The 18,853-nt window shown below is 40.3% G+C and overlaps 1 protein-coding gene and 1 pseudogene across 4 annotated transcripts; one reads left to right on the forward strand and one right to left on the reverse strand.

Annotated features, from left to right (window-relative positions):
* The first annotated feature begins 2,428 nt into the window (after positions 1-2,428).
* Positions 2,429-3,909, forward strand: LOC101469745 (E3 ubiquitin-protein ligase TM129 pseudogene; annotated as a pseudogene).
* A 5,326-nt stretch (positions 3,910-9,235) lies between these two features.
* On the reverse strand, positions 9,236-16,457 carry LOC143420366 (uncharacterized). Of its 4 annotated transcripts, none has more exons than XM_076888387.1 (5): positions 16,206-16,457; positions 15,604-15,693; positions 13,638-13,743; positions 11,370-11,966; positions 9,236-10,518 (listed from the first exon to the last, which is right to left on the reverse strand). In XM_076888387.1, exons 3-5 carry the CDS (start codon positions 13,653-13,655, stop codon positions 9,940-9,942), a joined length of 1,194 nt encoding a protein of 397 aa, XP_076744502.1. In that variant the 5' UTR covers positions 13,656-13,743; positions 15,604-15,693; positions 16,206-16,457; the 3' UTR covers positions 9,236-9,939. The 4 variants fall into 4 exon arrangements, with proteins under 4 accessions (XP_076744502.1, XP_076744503.1, XP_076744504.1 ...); XM_076888388.1 differs by having other exon boundaries at positions 15,604-15,991; XM_076888389.1 differs by lacking the exon at positions 15,604-15,693.
* Between the last annotated feature and the right edge of the window lie 2,396 nt (positions 16,458-18,853).

Genomic DNA, 18,853 nt, shown 5'->3' on the forward strand with positions numbered 1-18,853 from the left:
GAAAATACCATGAGGACGATTCCAGTGAAAAATGAAGTTAAGTATCTAGGCATCTATTTAGACAAAGACATCAACACTAGAGAATCAAAAAACCTAAAAGACAAAATTGATGGCATGTCCAAAACACTAAATCATTGGTTGACGAGAGATATTACAATTTTTGGACGCAATCTATTATCCAAATCAGAGGGCGTCTCAAAGATGGTTTATCCAGCTTACTCACTATACATTACCCCGAAAAGCATTAAAAAGATTAACTCTATAATCTATCAATTCATTTGGCGCAATAAAACACATTACATTAAAAAATCACAACTTGTCAAAGATTACGCTAAAGGTGGTATAAAGTCAGTTGATTTTCAATCAATGGTTGGAGTTTTTAAAATAAACTGGATAAAAGCCTTCCTCTTGAAACCTGACTCCATATGGTTCCATATCCCAAAAAATATTTTCAAAAAGGTGGGAGGGTTGGATTTTCTCCTGAAATGTGATTTTGATATATTGAAGTTGCCTGTGAAACTGTCAGAATATCATAAGCAGGTCTTGTGTTATTGGAAGAAGGTTTTTGCCCATAACTTTTCACCACATTGCTCCACCTTGTGGAATAACAGAACAATTACAATTAATAAGAAGTCATTGTTTATTAAAGAGTGGTTTGAAAAAAACATAATTTTTATAACAGATTTACTTGATGAAAGGGGTCAGTTTCTCTCAGTGGGTGTTTTTAATGCTAAGTTTAACATTCAGTGTTCCCTTAGAGAATATGACAAGGTTTGTAAGGCAATCCCCTTACCTCTGTTGAGTTTGATTCAAGGTTATTTGTATTACTCTAAGGCACAAATTAGTCTACCTTCTTTACATCTAAACCAGATTCCTTTGACGGATAAAAACTGTAATAATAAAACCATGAACAAGATATTTAAAAACAAATTATTTCACGACTTTAACATTAACACAAAACTAAAAGGGAATAATATTAAAATAACGAACAAATATACGCACTTTTTAAAATGGCCTATCCCCCCCAAAGTCAAAGAAATGCAATTTAAAATAATTAATGGATATTACCCAGCAGCTGAAATGCTTAAAAAAGGTTTGGGTTTGAGGTAGAGCCATGTGGATTTTGTTCACAAAATGTGGAAAGTATTGATCATTTGTTTTTTTCCTGCTCAGTAACAACTGACTTCTGGCAAGATTTAGTAGACTGGTTGAGTATAAGAATAGATGGGATGACCCCACTGACTCTAACACAAGTTTTATATAATAATGGTGATCCATCTAAGGAACTGTCCATGCTACACAAGGTGGTGATAATTATGGGCAAATACCACATACACAAATGCAAATGGCAAAGTAAAAGACCTTCCCTAACTGTATTGAAAATTGAATTAAAATCTTTTTTGTCATCTTTAGAATTACTGAGGGATTCATGTAAAGAGGCTGCTTTGATATGCGACAATGGGACTCAATCTCTATCCTTTTAATGATTGTGTTTTTGGTGTACTAATTAAGCCACATGTATGTTAAAGTGTTCGCAGAAAGGAAACTGTTATATGTCATAAAAATGGCCTTCATATATTTATGTATATGTATATATGTGTTTTTGTTTTTTGGGGGGGGGTTTTGTTTTGTTTTTTGTTTTTTTTTCGTTTGGTTTCTTATTCAACCTTTTCAAGATGTTGTTGCACTAATGTTGTCTCCCAACGAGAGATTGTAATTGTCATGGTCCTGGGCCATGTGGGCCCAGTATTCTTAGTTTCTTGTATTTTTGTATTTCGTTCCTTATTTAGGTCATGTTTCCTGAGTTGTCCTGTTATGTTGTTCCTTATTTGACTTCCCCTTGTGACTCTTATCCCCTGTGTGCCCCTCTATGTATCTGTGAGCCCTCATCTCCCCTCCTTGTGTTTCATTCCATGTTTCCCCAGCCCACTATGCCCGTGCTCTCTCTCTCCTCCTGTTTGCACCTCTGTGTACTTCCTGTTTTACTTTGACAGTCTCCCGTCAGTGTTGTTTACTCCTGCCTTGTCTTGTTATGTTTATCTGTGTCAGCTGTGTTCCCATGTGTGGCCACTTCCCCTGATCATCCCTCTTGTGTATTTAGTCTCTGTGTTTCATGTAGTCTGTGTCGCGTCGTCTGTGTTACCACCCCCTGTGTTCCGTATCTCCAGCCATAGCTTTTCCTTAGTTTATGTCCAGTTTAGGTTTCTGTTTGAACTATTACTCTTATGCTGCCCTCACTCTGTTTTGTTCCTTTCATCAGCCAGAATAAAAGGCTCGCTTTTGTTTAACTCCACTCCTGCATCCTCGCTTGTGTTCGCTCCTGGGTCCACCACACACATTTCCGCACGGTCTGCCTCCGCAGACCGTGACAGTAATATGTGCATAAATTTAATTAAAGTATGAAAAAAAAAAAAAAAAAAAAGGACCTTGGCAGTAGTATGGAGAGCCCGGAGCTGTCGTTTACTCTGGCTTACGTCGTCCTCTCCTTCTGTTTTGTGTTCACGCCCAATGAGTTCCGCTCGGCCGGCCTCACCATCCAGAACCTGTTCTCGTCGTGGCTGGGCAGCGAGGACGTGGGCTTCATCCAGTATCACATCAGAAGGACCAGCATCACCATCGTGGTCCACTCCGCGCTGCCTTTAGGTTACTACATGGGAATGTGTGTCGCTGCTCCAGAAAAAAACCTGGTTAACATTTACCAGGTTAGTGACAACTGGAGAGCGTTTCTCCTTCTGTCTCTCTGCCTCCAGTCGGTCAGCTGGATAATTGTCTTCTACTGGTCCCGGCGTCGCTGGCACAATCATCCAATCAGTAAGGTGCTGCAGGCCCATGTGCAGCCCCCTTTCTCCAGCTGGGGCTCTGTGGCAGTCAGCATCAACACTGAGTTCAGACACATAGATAAGTTTGCTACAGGAGCACCGGGAGCTAGAGTCATCGTCACTGACACCTGGGTGTTAAAGGTGACCACGTATCACATTTACATGGCCCTGCAGAGCGATTGCCACGTCACAGTGACAGAGTCCACACAGAACCACCTGAGTCCGGATTCGGCCTCGCCCACAGAGATCCTGTCCCTGAGAGTTGACAGCATTAACCCTGCTGTCACACCATTCAATATCAAGCTCAACTCTACGGAGTACGCAGAGCTCCGGGAGAAGCTCCGGGCTCCCATCAGAAACTCTCCTAATGTGGTGATCCATCGAACACTCAGTGAACTCTTTTTGGAAACGTTCAAGGCTCAGGTGGACCTCAATCAGCCGTATGCCCTCCCCCACGGACAGGAGTTAGAGCCCTGTATCGGCCGCATGCAGGTTCCAGCAAACGCCAAACTGGTCACGCTTTGCCACGAAGCAGAGACCGATGATGACGATTCAGACTGCCAGCAGTGTCACTGCAGACCCATGTGGTGTCTGTTGTGTCTGGGTTGATGGTTCGCCAGCCGTCTAGACGAGCAGACACCGGAGACGTGGTTGTCCAGCAGGGTTCCCTGCCCTACTTGTAGAGCCAAGTTCTGTATTCTGGATGTGTGCGTAGTCCGATGACGGGCACACGTCTCCCCCCACACTGACTTTTAATGTTTCCAATGTTGACCAAGGGTTTCTGCTCAACATCCTCCAACCAGAGCGGCACCTGGACTGGATGTGGTCGTGTTCTATTTCTGCTTTTATGGAAACAAAATAAAAACAATTCTATGAGGAATCATTTATTTCATATTTGTATGTTGTTACAGCACCAAATCTTCTCATGAAGGGCCCTTTCTGCATCTTTTCTTATGCAGCGTAGCAACAAATATGAAATAAGTAAACATGAAAAGTTTTAGATGGAACATTTATCATGTAAGGGCAAAATTCTGATTACTGTGATGTGGAGCGAATGTATGAATCTACAGTTTAATAAAGTTTAACTCAACTTGGAAAAAAAAAAAACAAAAAAAAACACTAACTGGAAACACATGACTTCCACAGTAACAGGAAACACGTGACCTCCACATTAACCGGAAACACGTAAATTCAGTTTAATCGATTTTTACAGCGAAAACTAAATTGTGTTTTTGTTACTAGTGATGCTGCTGATAAATAAATTTGGCTCTAAGTGTTTTTAATACTCTGAGTTTATTTAAAAAACATCACCATACCTTCAGCTTGTTTGTGGCCAAAAGTGTCCATGTGTTATTTTTTATCTTTTCGTTTTTTTGTTACGTTTTCTACATAAAGGCTTTTTCATAAATTTAAAATAATCCTTCAAACGCCTTTTTCTAGTACAATGCACTTGTTTCAATACAACCTCAAAACTCAACATTTCATATATCAGCAGTGCTACTGGAAATTATTGTACAGTGGTCACTCGCTGTTTTTTAATTATTTATTTTTTACAGCACATTGTGTTGTGCATTCTGATTGCTGTGTAGACCATTGTCAATAAATCTAGTGCCGTGTCTCCTGTACAACAGCGGTTCCCAACACCCGGGCTCATTTGGTACCGGGCCACGAGAGTTGAGGCTCGGGTGGGAAGTGTATGGTTTTCAGGGTTTTTAATCGTTAAGTTGGTTTCCCCTGGGTCTCGTGTTGTAGTCATGTGTCTTATTTTGAAAGAACTATTTACGCGTTACCATAGCGACTAGAGAGCATCAAAAAGCAGAGAGGAGGATGTTACTCTCAGCGTTGTTGGTTTCAGGAGTACGCTGCTAATAAAGTTACACAATTACACAGTGAATGCGCGAAAATACCACAGTTTTTTTCTTTGTCTGTATCATTTTATTTTGTTGTATTTATCCGCGACATCTTAAAGGCCGGTCCATGAAAATATTTTCTGACATTAAACTGGTCCGTGGTGCAAAAAAGGTTGGAGACCGCTGCTGTACAGTACAAAATGCGTTCAGGTTGTCGAATTCATATAAATCTTCGATCGCGAGCAGTGTAACCCTGAAGTGCTGTGGCCTACTGTATGTTTGTAAGTTTTCTCCTCAACACAACAATGCCGATGAAACGTTTTGCATGGTTTCATTTGGTAATACTGGACTTATGTTTCTATGAAGGTTTGAACTTTAAGAGTGTTTAAACAAAAGAGAAACGTGTGAAAAGGTTCGTGCCTGTCTGAGAAAAGTGTATAAAGTGTGTAGTGAGAGGTTTTACGGTCTTAAAACATCTATAATAATTTTTCCAGGATAACTCTTCATTTGTAGGTTTTAGTAAACATTTTTATGGGACAAAGGCTTGTATTCCAACATTTGAGAGATTGTAGAAATGAGCAGTGATGCCCTTCTTGCCATCTTTCCAGAAATATAAGTGATCTGGAAGCTGTTAGGCTTACTTACAGCAGTAGCACTTTCTGCTTTAAAATTACAATTCAGTGTTAATTTTACATAATGTCACATGTAAATTTAGATTTTAAGTGTAATTTAACATAAATTTCCTGAATATTTACTGGACTTTCAGTTTGAATTAAGTGTGCTCCCTGTAGGATTTTGGGTTTTAATTTTTATATTTTATTTTATTCCTTACTAGTTAAATTTACCCTTCATTTTAATTTTCATATTTATTTCCTATCCTATTCATAGTCTTTTTTTCTTTAGGTCATGAGCAGTTGTCTAAGCATTTCACTGCATATTGTACTGCATACGACTGTGTATGTGACAAATAAAATTTGAATTTGAATTTGAATTTGATCTTCTTCCTTATCATCGCAGCAGGTCTCTGAGGATATGTGACCAGGGCTTGCTGGTTGTCCAGCATACAAGTTTAAAACAAAAGGTGACAGAGCGTTCGTATCAGTGGCCCCCAGACTCTGGAACTCGCTCCCTTTGCGTTTGAGATCTCTGGACTCAGTCATTTCTTGTAAAAAGCAGTTAAAAATGTATCTGTTTAAACTTGCTTTTGGTTGATTTTGTTTGTTTGGAGTTGTATGCCCGTTTCTGATTCTGTGAAACAAATCCTACCATGTGGATTCATGGATTTTTTTTTTTTCACATTCTGTCTCTCACAGTTGAAGTGTACCTCTGGTGCAAATTACTGACCTCTGTCATCATTTTAGGTGGGGGAACTTGCACAATCGGTGGTTGACTAAATACTTTTTTGCCCCACTGTATGCCACATTTGTTACAGATATCATTACTGCTAAAGGAGGCCGAGGAGTAACTAAACATCTGACACAATGAGCAAGAAAGTGCAGGAGGGACAGGTGAAGTAGCCATGGTGCTAATGAGTCGGCTACGAGCTAAGCTAAGCTAGCGAAACAGTACAGAGACAGTGAGTGAATACTTTAGCTATAAATTAGGTAGTAAGTACACAGAAAGTGTGCTTCGGATGAAGCACGTGAAGATTATACTATGAAAAAAGAATGTATGTAAAAGTTGTTCATTTAAATCGCTAAGCAAATAAGCTACTCAGAAACACCACTGTGTTTGAGCAGGAACAGGAAGTGATACTCTACCGCAGAGCGAGCGAACACCAAGTGACAGCGCCACCAAGAGAACGAGACCAAAGATGCGCTTTGTAAGAGTTTGTGGAATGTTCTTTGTCTGTGTCTCTGTATATAAGATGTAAGGACGGTGGCCACAATTCAGAGGTGGTCCTGATGTTTCACTGGGATGCTCTCTCCACATTGCAATGTGTTTATTAAACCCACTTCAAATCAAGCTCACTGGGTGTGTTGCGGGTTATTGTTAAATTTTCCACAACAAACAATTCAGGGAACTGACATGTACATCCTCTACCTAATCACCCAAAACCTCGGCTGATTGTGACCCACACCCAGTTTCACATCTTGGCTCAGGCAATTAGAGGATCATCAGGGGGTCCTTTTGTCCCTCTGTGGGGGGTTACTCCCACTAGGTTTATATCTGGGACTCTCCACCATTTGACCTTAGAACTGAAGAAGCTTCTCGGATGAGAGGTGAAACGTCTTCAAGTAACTTAAAGAAGTCCAGACGCTTTTCTTTGCAAGCTCCTTTGACTACGATGACCTGGATGGCTGAGAACCTTCACAGACACAACACTGCATTCTAAAATAAGTGCGCACATTTTAGTTTACACTGTTATGTATGATTAATTTTTTGTTTTCTGAGTTACCTTAGTTGCAGCTGTTCCAGTCCCTTGATTAAGGAGCCAAGAGGTGGAAAAGGGGCGGAGCGAGCTTTAAAGGAAGACTACAAATTGGTTCATGCCATAACTCGGGACCATGGGGGGGAATTGGAGTTCATTATGTTTGGTTTAGTTAGATTTTGTGTGTTTTACCCCTTCTTGTGTTTTTTGTGGGCTGATCAGCCACTATTTAAGTTTCCCCTTTGTCTCGTTAAGTTAGGTCAGTTTGTTTGAGTTATTAGTTGTGTTGTCAACTTTGAGTAGAGTTTTGATATTTTGACCTCTTTTATGGGCCCAAGATTTTGATTCTTTTTGCATGAGTTAACCAATTATGTTTTTTGGGTTAAATAAAAAATCTTTTTTTTGGACTTTAACCTGTGCCTAAGTTTCCTTCACTGCTCGGTCCATCACAGACCTGGATGACTGAGAACCTTCACAGACTCATCATGGTAACCTTATTCACCTGACTCCTGAACTCTGCTTCCTGACATCTGACCCACGTTAAACTCATGGACTGAAAATACACACAACCACCTAAACACACACAATGGACAAAAACAAACCAATGGACAACTGTACTCTCATACACACAAGAATAACATGGACTGAACCACCACTCACAACCACTAGCACTTTATATAACCTCTGTAGAAATTATCCACATATTTCACTTATCTTAACTGCACTACTGTATAATTCTGTATAAATAATCATTCTGTATAATACGATAATTTTAATTTTACAACTGTTTATAACTTGCATAGTTCATATTTCTGTATAGTTCTCATATTTATATCCTGTTCACAGCTTGTACACCACTACAGCCTGTACATACCTATAGTTATAGCATATTCATAACATACCTTCATACCGTGAACATTATAACATACCCAAAATGGCCCCATATTTTGTACTCTCATACCTATAACAGACCGATTTCTGTAATATATTTATATATCTACATTATTGCTAATATATATTTGTAATATATCTATATCATCGCTAAAGCACTTCTGGATGGATGCAAACTGCATTTTGTTGACTTGTACTTGTGCAGTGACAATAAAGTTGAATTCTATTCTATTATTCCCTCAACAATGTGGAGATCCAGCTTTTTTGGATTCAGTTAAAATCAAGGCACTCAAAAAGATCCTCTGGAAAAAGGTAGAATTCTTTTTTTTTTTTTGGCCTGTCCCATTTAGTTCTTTAGCCATCAGAATTGTTGTCTGAAGACCAACAAGGATACCCAATGGATTCATTTTGCCAAATGGATCATCGTGGCATTGCCGTATTGGTCCATTTGATCGACCTTTGTTTTTATTATTTATTATATTTTATTTTCAGATGTTACAGACGGGACAGACATGAGTGAGGGATAGGAAAGGGAGAAAGAAAGAGGAAGGAAAAGAAAAACAGAAGGGGAGAGGGACAGTGAGAAAGGGGAAAAAAAATCTCCTGGATCACCTGTTGAGAGTAGAAGAATAGAAAACAAGCAAAAAAAAAACAAAAACCAAAGCAACATACTAAACACAACACCATCGCATTAATCTAGCTAAGTGTAAACAGCAGTAAATACTAAATATTCAATGTTGTTGTGCAGCCCGCAGGACAGACAGCGCATAATGTGCTTTGAAGTAGCAGCCAAGAAAGGTGTAATTTAAGTCTACGAGCAGTGAACACCCGTGTGCACACCTGTGTGGATCAGCGCGCTTGTATTCAAATGGTTTCCACATGTAATGGTCTGAGAGGGTGTAGCGAGCCATAGCCCCGTCCCCCAGGGCATGAAGCAGGCATGGAGGAGATCCAGGCCCCAGACATCCAGAGGCCCCAGAGTGCTAGAGCCCAAGGAGGACCACCGGAGGGGCATCCGTGCCACCCTCATGGGAAGAGCTGAGGATCCCCAGACAAGGCGTCACCCAGTAGCCACCGAGCAGAAGCTAGAGGGGGCTGCACCGGCGTAGAATTCTTGGAACAGGGTTTAATATTTAGACTCATAAGAACAGGAAGAAAAAACATAGCTGCCAGAAGGCGAAAAAACTGAGGTGAGAAAAAACAATCCCAGGTGCATCCCCCGCAACCCAGGTTTGTTTACCAGATAGACTTTGGAAACGCTGAACACAACATGAGTCAATAAAGATGAGCAGAGAGAAAGAGTCCCAGGTGCACACTCAGTAAGTTTAATTAACTCTCGTCTCTAAACACACAGGTTAAGAGAAGGTTTGCAAATTTAAGTAAAACAATGACAACATTTAACAATTTCAATGTAACAATAGTGTATACATGTCAGTGTAAGTCCAGTGTATACAGGTATATATGTCATAAAAAGTCCACAACACTGCCATTGGTGGCTTTTTTGCATTCAGCAGTTGCCTCATTCTTCTGACACACAAAACAAACCTTTGGACGACACTACACACCAACTACACACTGCAAACACGGTAACCGTAGCAAATGTCTCACATCTCAAAACTTGTTCTCTTTCTTTTGATCACTCTCTCTATCTCACTGGCGTCACTCCTGAAACTTCCCCATCTTCCTAAACAACCAAATGCCAAATTTTTAACATGAATCTGGTTTTACATGGCCTGTCAACACAATTTAAAAACTGGTACATAGTTTGAAGTCCACACTTTCGACTCCAGTTGAAATGGAGACCCTGGGTTACTGCATCTTGTTGCTCTTAAATTGGTCATGTGATTTTGACATGCCGTTGACCCCTGAGGGTTAAAATGTTACTTGAGGAACATGTTCATTCACAGCTGTCTCATCAGATTTTTACATCTAAACTCTGTGGAGCCTGATCTCAAGGGTTTTAAGTCTGACGCTCAAACTAGAAGAGGATCTTTCTGTCTCTTCAGATTCACTGTGATGGGAGTGATTTCAGCCCTGAGTGATCACGCTGATGTTTGCACAGAGCAGACAATGAGGTGAATGTTTTGGCACATTGGTAACAGTGAAACAGTTTATTAGTAACGTGGGATCGTTTGTGTTTGGAGTATGAACTGAGATTCCTGAAGCTCTTGTCACACTGGTCACAGCTGTAGTTTCCTTCCATGTGTGTATGTTCATGATTGTTACGAGTACCTGAATGTGAGAAGCTTTTGTCACAGTGTCTGCACTTGTATGGTTTCTCTCCTGTGTGGACTCGTTTGTGTGTTTTAAGGTTGACTGCAGTGGTGAAGGATGACCCACACTGATCACAGAGGTGCTTTTTAACCCCACTGTGAATCAGTTCATGACATTTTAAGTGATGTGATGTGGTGAAGCTTCTCCCACATTCTTTGCAGTATTTCAGTTTGTCTCCAGTGTGTTTACGTTGATGTCTTTTTAGGGTGTATTGATCACTGAAAGTTATTCCACAAAGGTCACAGACAAACTCTTTCCCACCACCACAGTAATGACAGGGTTGAGAACTGGATCCATCTGTGTCGCTCTGCTTCTAAACAAAGACACAAACACAGTGTAAGTCAGTCCTTCAACATTTTTATCCTGAACGTCGCCTGAAATAAAGAGCATCTCTGCAGACGTCCAATTACATTTTACTGTTTCACTCAGTTTACTGGGCTGCAATAACTACAATACTACCATCATAATACTACAGTAATACTTATTTCATGTTACAGTAACATCTGAGTTACACTAAAGTACTACTATGCTAATATTTGCAGGGTACCAACACAGTGCTAAACTACTAACTGCAGTAATACTCATTTAATACTGCATTAATAATACTGTAACTGTGCAGTTATAACACTCAGCTCAATGGGACACAAGAAAAACACTACTACCCCCATGACACTGCAATTATAACATTAAATTAGTATTTTAACATTAATGTCTAAAAGTACTAAAGTTAAAAACAAGCAATGATACTACTGCTACAATATTACAATACCATTACGTAACGATACAACTTTGTTAACCATAAGAGAAGATTACAGAATGTTTTGGTTTTGTGCTTATTTTCATTTGTGTTTTATTTTATTACATGTGCTCCTGACAGAGGAATCAGGCTCTGTAAACAAAAGGCCTTTTATGCTGAAATAATAACAATATCATTATATACCAGGAAACTGCCTGAACATTAAATAACACCATCATATTAATTTTCAGGACTTTTAGTTTTTAATGATCGTGTAAACAAAAATCATAACTGACATGAAAATCTGAATAATCACTCAGAGCTGCTTTTCCATGCAGTAGAATTGCTAACATGCTAACACAGTTTAATGAGCAGAGTTGTTCCAAACAGTCAGGCTAAAATGACAAGATAACAATATAAATACATACCTCACAGTAACTGCACTTGTAGAGTCTCTTTCTGGTGTGGATCAGTTGGTGTTGCCTCAGGTAACATGGAGCTTTAAAAGTCTTCTCACACAGGTCACATTTATAAGGTCGTCCCTCAGTGTGGGTCAACATGTGTTGTTGTAACTGCCTGTTGGTTATAAACTGTCTGCCACACTGTTCACAGCAGTACACAACATGTCTGGTGTGAATGCGTATGTGTGTATTTCGGGTCTCTATGTGGCTGAAAGTTTTTCCACAAAAGTCACAGCTGTATGCCTTAATTCCAGAGTGGGTAACTAGATGCCTCTGTAAGTGGCCACTTTGAGTAAAAGCTGTGCCACACTGATCACAGCTGTACGCTTTAACTCCACTGTGGCTGAGTTGGTGTCTTTTTAGGGAACCCTTCCAGGAAAAAGACTTTCCACACAAGTCACAGCTGAACAGTCTCTCTCCAGTGTGGATGACCTGATGCTGTTTCAGGTGACACTTGGAAATAAAACCCATCCCACACTCGTCACAGGTGTGTTTTTTCTCTCCCTTTCTTCTGTGAGGTTTGTCGGCCTCCTGAGAGCGCTGACTTCTCGCTCCATGTTGGTCCTGCAGTGACAGAGATACAAACAGAGGCAGTGAGTGAAATGCAGTCGTGGAACAAACTCAACCTTCAAACTCCCTCCATTAACACTAGTTTTAAACCTGAAGGTGGAGTGTGGCACCAAACACCTTAAAGGTCTCTTATCACCACCTGCTGGTAGTTGTAACACATTACATCCAACTTGGTGTTAAAAATAATTCATGACTGTTCAAACACTAAAATCAAGCCCATCCCTCCTGCTGTACACAGTTATTAATGCTAGCATGCTAACACACTCAGAAAAGTATAAATGTTTACCAAGTCTATACTTTTATGTTTCCTATTATATATTTCTATCATTTTGTCATTTTTCAATATTAATAATTACAATGTAACATTTAAAAGTTGATTCAGTGAAGGAAAATATTTTACTTTTGCTCCCTACATTAGAAAAAGAAAATTGTATTTTGTACTCTTTACATTTACAAAACAGAAGTGTTACTTTTAAGGCATCTGAGGGCTTTATTTCATCACTGCAGGCATCAAACATCAAACCAACTTGAGAAACGGGAAAAGAAACACATGAAAGACAATCCTGATCGTGTACTAATCACCAGGGTTTGAAACATAAAAAGAGATGAAAGAGGCAAAACTGTGAGTCATAGTCAGGAGTTAAAGTGAGACGTTGTTCTTCTTTCTTTTTTGCACAGCACCTGAACAAACAGGTAATTTCAAATGCAGCGTTTCTATCAACAAACATCAGCAAACACACAAACTGTTTGTGTGCAGTTTGTCTCACAGTGTGTTGCTGGCTAAAGGTCCAGCTGCTGTACATCACAGGGAGAGAAAAGAAAGAGAGCTAACTTCACTCAGAGATGGAGAAAGATAAGACACACAGGACAGGAGAGGAAGAAGAGAGGTTAGATTTAAAGGGAAGGACTGCTCAGTGGGATTCGATCAACTGGAGATTAAAGCTTACATGTAAGTCCTCATGTGTTGAAATCAGATATTGGGTCTGTACATGTGACATTGTGTTTTTTTGGATAGTGAAAGATGCTGCAAAACAATCTGAGGCAGATTAACTGTGTTATTTAAAGACTGCATGAAGATCCTCTGCAGGTTAGTGCAGGATAAACAGGTTCGTTTGCTGAACTGTGATGGATTTAAAGTAAAGAACAGTGTGTGACTGGTGCACAGTGACTGTGGTGCTCATGTCACAGTTAGATTACATCAAGTGTAGCAGAGATTCATTTAAACTGAAGCTCATGATGCTGACACAATGTATAATCACACTTGCACAGTCCAATCACTTTGTAACCAGTTATAGTAGTTTCTCATAGGTAATACTACAACAAGCTTTATGAATATTCATGTGTGTAACCAATAAAACAACCTGCAGGGGGAAAGCAAGTTGAAATGGGTTGGAGACAACTGCTTCCCCCTCGCGAGTGAAAACTTGAGCTCTGTGTGACCTCGTTCCTGAGTGAGTTTCTGTTTATCCAGCAGTATCAGGGGTAAAACTCTGACAAATGTCCATTTGATTATTAATAATTTTGATGAATAAACCTTCCTTATTTTAACATGTGCTGTGGTCTCTAAAAAACAACATAATATGCAACACAGTCATATAACAGGTTGGGAGGATGAGAGTTTTAGACGTGACTGATTATTTGGTGAAACTGTGATATTTTCCTCACCTTCTGTGTTGAGCTCATTGTTTCCTCTGTAGTGACTCAGCTGAGTCCAGATGGCTGAAAATGTTCCTCTGCTGCTCCGTCAGACTCTTCTCCTCCTGCTGATCAGCTGGGACACAAAACAGATCTTTGTTAGGCTCCACACTGCACTGAAGAGTCAAAGTGTCTCATATGTTCATCTGACAACACAAAGTACAAATTTCACTCTGATTGCTTGTAGAAATCTTGTGAGACGTGTTGTGCTGCAAAGTGAGGAAACTCTCTCACTCACTTATACTTCAGGAGGAACTTTGTGACATTGGCTCTAATATTCTAAGCAGCCCTTTACTATGACAGGGCCAGAAAGTCCTATTTGAAGGTTTGGGAGAAGGACCATGTTAAAGGTGGATTGGGGTTTATACACTTTGTTATGATACAGGTAAGGCTGTAAGAGCCTGAGAAGGTGTCCTGAATGAACCTCTAAAACCAGTTTTCAGCTAACGACTCTGCTTCAGTCTGGAAAACAGCAACTACAAGTTTAAAGACTCCATCAACAATTCACACCCAGCAACAGCCTGAACAGCTCCTCCTGTGGTTTCCACAAACAGGGACAGACCTGTTACTCCCCCACCCCACACTTTCAACTCCTTCAGCCCCCCAGTTCCACCCCCCCACCCCCACCATTCATAATAACAGAGGCCCACACCTGATCACCACTTCACAAGTCTCTCCAGCCCCCATGGTGCCGCTCTCCAAACTCCACCATTCCCCAAACTTTGATTCTGTTCATCTGGACGTAGCTTTTTGTGGGAGAAACGTTTCATCACTCATCCAAGTGCAGCCGACTGCAGGTTTCCCCAATCTTCAACAGTGCATTTGCATAATGACTGAAACGAGCACCACTGAAGGAACAATGGGCTGGGAGGTCAGTTATTGAGCATTAATATGCAAATTCTCATGATCATTGATCAACAACCACTGATCCCTTGCAGCGGGAATGGTACTCATTGCCATTGATCAGCAGTCTTTGATTAATGAGCTTTGATCAGTGGTTTCAGTGCTTTCCTTCCTGCTTTGACTGCAGCTGTGTTTGACACAGGAAGACATTTTTACATTCTTCACAATTATACTTTATTCTTTTTGGGGGAAGTGCAGCTTTAAACCTTCACATGATTCAAGTCAACCCAACAAATCAATCTGGACGATCACAGGTGGGAAAAACTTCTGTAGATAAAATAAAACCCAACATTCACATGATTAAAAACACGACTTCACCAAATCACCAGGAGCTGCACATTAACCACCACAATATATTTTTATTCTCTGTGCTTCAAATATGAACACTGTTTACTTTCATCTCTGTTTCATTAGTTTTTGTTAACATCTTCCTGTTCCAGAGGGTGATGGGAGTCAAAGAGGAGGTACTGGTCCGTAGTACATCGAAGTTTACCGGAAGCCCACACATACGGACCAGTACCTCCTCTTTGACTCCCATCACCCTCTGGAACACAAACTTGGAGTAATTAGGACCCTACACCACCGGGCAGAACAGGTTCCCTCTAAGCCTGAAGGTAGAGCTGGGCGATATAAGATTTTTTCATATCACGATATGTTTTTTTCATTTCAGGCGATAACGATATATATCACGATATAAGCCAAATAACTATATTTGTAAGATTTAAATGTGCCGTTGCTCACAAGTAAAATGTGAAATAATCAGCAGCTTGTTTTTATTTAAATATTTATTTCCCATAATAAGTTCAACAGGGTAGATGTACTTAACACTGCCAGGCTTCTACCTTTCAACCTTTAAAAGCCGGAGAGCAGCCAAATGGCTGCTAGGCTTTTAGCTAAGCTTTAGCTTCAGCCAAGTGGAAGCTAAATTGGCTAGTCATTCATATGTATATTAGGTTGTTACCTGGGAATTCTGGAGGGAGGGGAGTGGGGGTGTGTGACTGAGGGGGTGGGGGAGCTGCTAAAAGCTGTGAACTTCCTTTTGTGTTTCATCTTGAAGCATTCTCAATCATCCAGGGAAATAAATCTCCAAAAGTCACCAACTTGGAGTGTTTCAGTTTGCCATCTTAGGGAGAAATCAACACACATGGGTGTATGTCCTTTGTTGCTGAGATTTATTGATGAAAACAGTACAAAAAAACCAACCATTTGCACACATATTTACAAATAATAATAAAAAGTGAGTGAATACATTTCAACATTTTCAGCAATGTCTTCAAGTAACTTAAAGAAGTCCAGACGCTTTTCTTTGCAAGCTCCTTTGACTGTGACCCTGATACTGCAGCAGATCGCTCTCATCCATTTCCTGTTATCACTTCAAATAGAAACGAGGCTGTAGAGGTTTGGTGCAGGCAGAAAAACAGCTGCAACGACAATGAAAAGACTTTTCTGCTCCAACTTCTCCCAGCATGCTGAGCTAATGATTAGTTGGTGTTTTTCTCCAAACACTCTCTCACTCTTCTCTCAACGTGTTCACAATAAACTGTGAACAGACACCGAGGAGAGCAGCAGAAGACCTCATTCAGGAGCTAAACTCAACATGAACTGAACTCACAGTAAAGTTAGCTCGGTGCTTACCTTTAGATGAGCCCACAAACCGAGAGAAACTCCGCGATGAAGCTGCAACTCTTTCCAAACACAGGAAACAGATCAGACCCACGTGGTTCACGCTGATCTCAGCTACGATCCAGGAGACAAGGGTGGGCAGATCGATGCAGATATCGATCCAAACGTTGGTTTAGTTTGTTTTATCATCCAAATTCAACCTTTTACTCGCTTTAGATTAAAAAATAGCTCCGTCATCCCGGAAGGCGCTTCGTCTTCTTTACATTGTTTATTGGCGGTTGTCAAACAACAAAATTGTCCTTTACTGCCACCAACTGGTGTGGAGTGTGAACTGGCACGTCGACCCTCAAACTGGAATAAGGCCCGATAACCTTACAATAAGATCCAGTTTCAGTTTTGTGTTTATGTTTTGGATCAGTCGCCCTCTCACAGTTTAATATAGTTTCCTTTTTCTTTTTTTTTCCTGTCCCGTTTGGCTCTTTTGCCATCAGAATTATTGTCTAAAGGCAAAGAAAGATGCCCAACGGATTTACTTTACCAAATTGACCATCCCAGCCTTGCCATAATGGTCCATTTGATTCACCTTTTATTGTTTATTTTATTTTCACTTGCTGAATACGGGACAGACTTGGCTGGGGGAAAGAAGGGGAGAAAGAAAGAGAAACAGCTGAGAAGAGGGACAGGGGAGAAGGGCAAAAAACAAAAACCAACACAATGGGCAGGAAAAAAAAAAGAAAAAAAAAGAAAAAGAAAATGAATATATCGATCATCTGGATCACCTGTTGAGAAAGAAAAAAGAAAACAAGCAGAAGAGAACAAGAGTAATAGAATAAACAACATCACAATGATATATGGGAATATGACAGTAAATACTAAATATTAAACATTATTGTGCAGCACATAAGATCAACAGAACACAGTGTGCTTTGAGGTAGGAGCCAAAAAGGGTGTAGTTTGTGGGTGTGATCACCCGTGTGTACACCTGTGAGCATGGACACGCTTGTTTTTTTAAAAGGTTCCTTCATGCAATGATCTGCTAGAGGGTGTGGGGGGGCCACAGCCCCGTCCTCCAGGGCATGAAGCAGGTATGGAGGAGATCAAAACTCCAGACATCCAGAGACCCCCAGAACACAAGAGACCAAGGAAGACCAACAGAGGGGCAGCCGCGCCACTGTCCCAGTAAGAGCTGAGGAGAGTCCCAGATGAGGGCTCACTCAGCAGCCGCGGAGCAGAAGCCAGAGGGAGTTGCAGTGACGCGCCCGTGAGCTCCGCCGGCAGCCAGCTGTGCCTGAGTGACCGAGCCCCAGGCCGAGAGGCTGGGGGCACCCCACCTCCGAGGTGGCCCAAGCGAGCCCCAGGATCCAGGCCCCGATAAGCGGCCGCCAAGGAGTGAGCCGGTGTGTACCTGGAAGCCCATCCCCAGACACAAAGAACCACCAACGCACCGATGTCTGAGGGAGTCCGCCACTGGCAGTGTAATGTAGTTTCCTCTTCTCTTTGATCGCCCAGAGATGTGGTGGCGAATATGCCATGAAAATCATTTGTTTGAAGCCAGCTCACCTCCTGCAACCAGAATACGTGCTTCTTTTGAAGTTCAGACTACTTCTGACATTTCTGTGGAGGAACACCAAAGTAACTGCTAAACCCTCCTGGGTCCAAGTATAATTTGCCATTTTTGACTACTTTTGATTTTACCTCTACAATATTATTATTATTATTATTATTATTATTATTATTATTATTATTATACAAACAGTTTATCTTGCCTTGTTTGGTATAATCTTTTCAGCACAACCTCAAATATCTGAAATTTGAGTTATTTTTTACATTTCGGCATACTATATTAGCACAAGTTATCTAAGTTCAAGCAAAAATTCAAACTCAGAGTAGAAAAAAGTTACATTTTTTTACTGTGAAACGCATAAAAATGTTTGAAGAATCATTTTCATAACTTGAAATGCAAATACAAAATTGTACATTTCTAAAAATTCTGCACATGTTTTGGAAACAACAGTTATCTGGTACTATTCGCTGCATCAAATAAGAAGGCACACAAATTATTTGTGCCAGTCCAAAAAAATAGTTTGTGTTCAGTATAAGACAGAAGAGAACACCACAGGCCTAAACCCTGCAGGTCTGACAGCAGGAGGTGGATCAGTCCAGTTTTTTCCACTTCACTGATGAACCGTTTAAACACACCATCAACATGGAAAATAAATGATCAATAATCCCTTTTAATAGCAGAAGTCTGTGTGCCAACTTCAACAATATAAAGGAATATCTAAATGAGTTGACAAATCCATTTGGAATTATTGCCATTTCTGAAACATGGACCAATGCTGAGAAAGGACTGGACTTTGAACTGGTGGGATTTGATGTGAATTTTGTAAATAGAAGGAACAAAAGTGGAGGGGGAGTAGCTGTGCATGTGGATAAAAACCTAAATTACAAGGTGGTGGAAAGTATGACAACTGCGATTGATAATTTATTAGATGGTATAACAATTGAAATTTATAAGGAAAGAGAGAAAAATCTAGAAAAAACTAGCTGTATATATAGAACACCTTTCTCTATTTAATGACTTCATAGAAGAAATATTCTCTAAAACAAATCAAAAATTTATGTTTATCTGTGGTGATTTTAATATTGACCTGTTGAAT

This window comes from Maylandia zebra, linkage group LG9 (assembly GCF_041146795.1).
Source record: "Maylandia zebra isolate NMK-2024a linkage group LG9, Mzebra_GT3a, whole genome shotgun sequence".
NCBI lineage: Eukaryota > Metazoa > Chordata > Actinopteri > Cichliformes > Cichlidae > Maylandia > Maylandia zebra.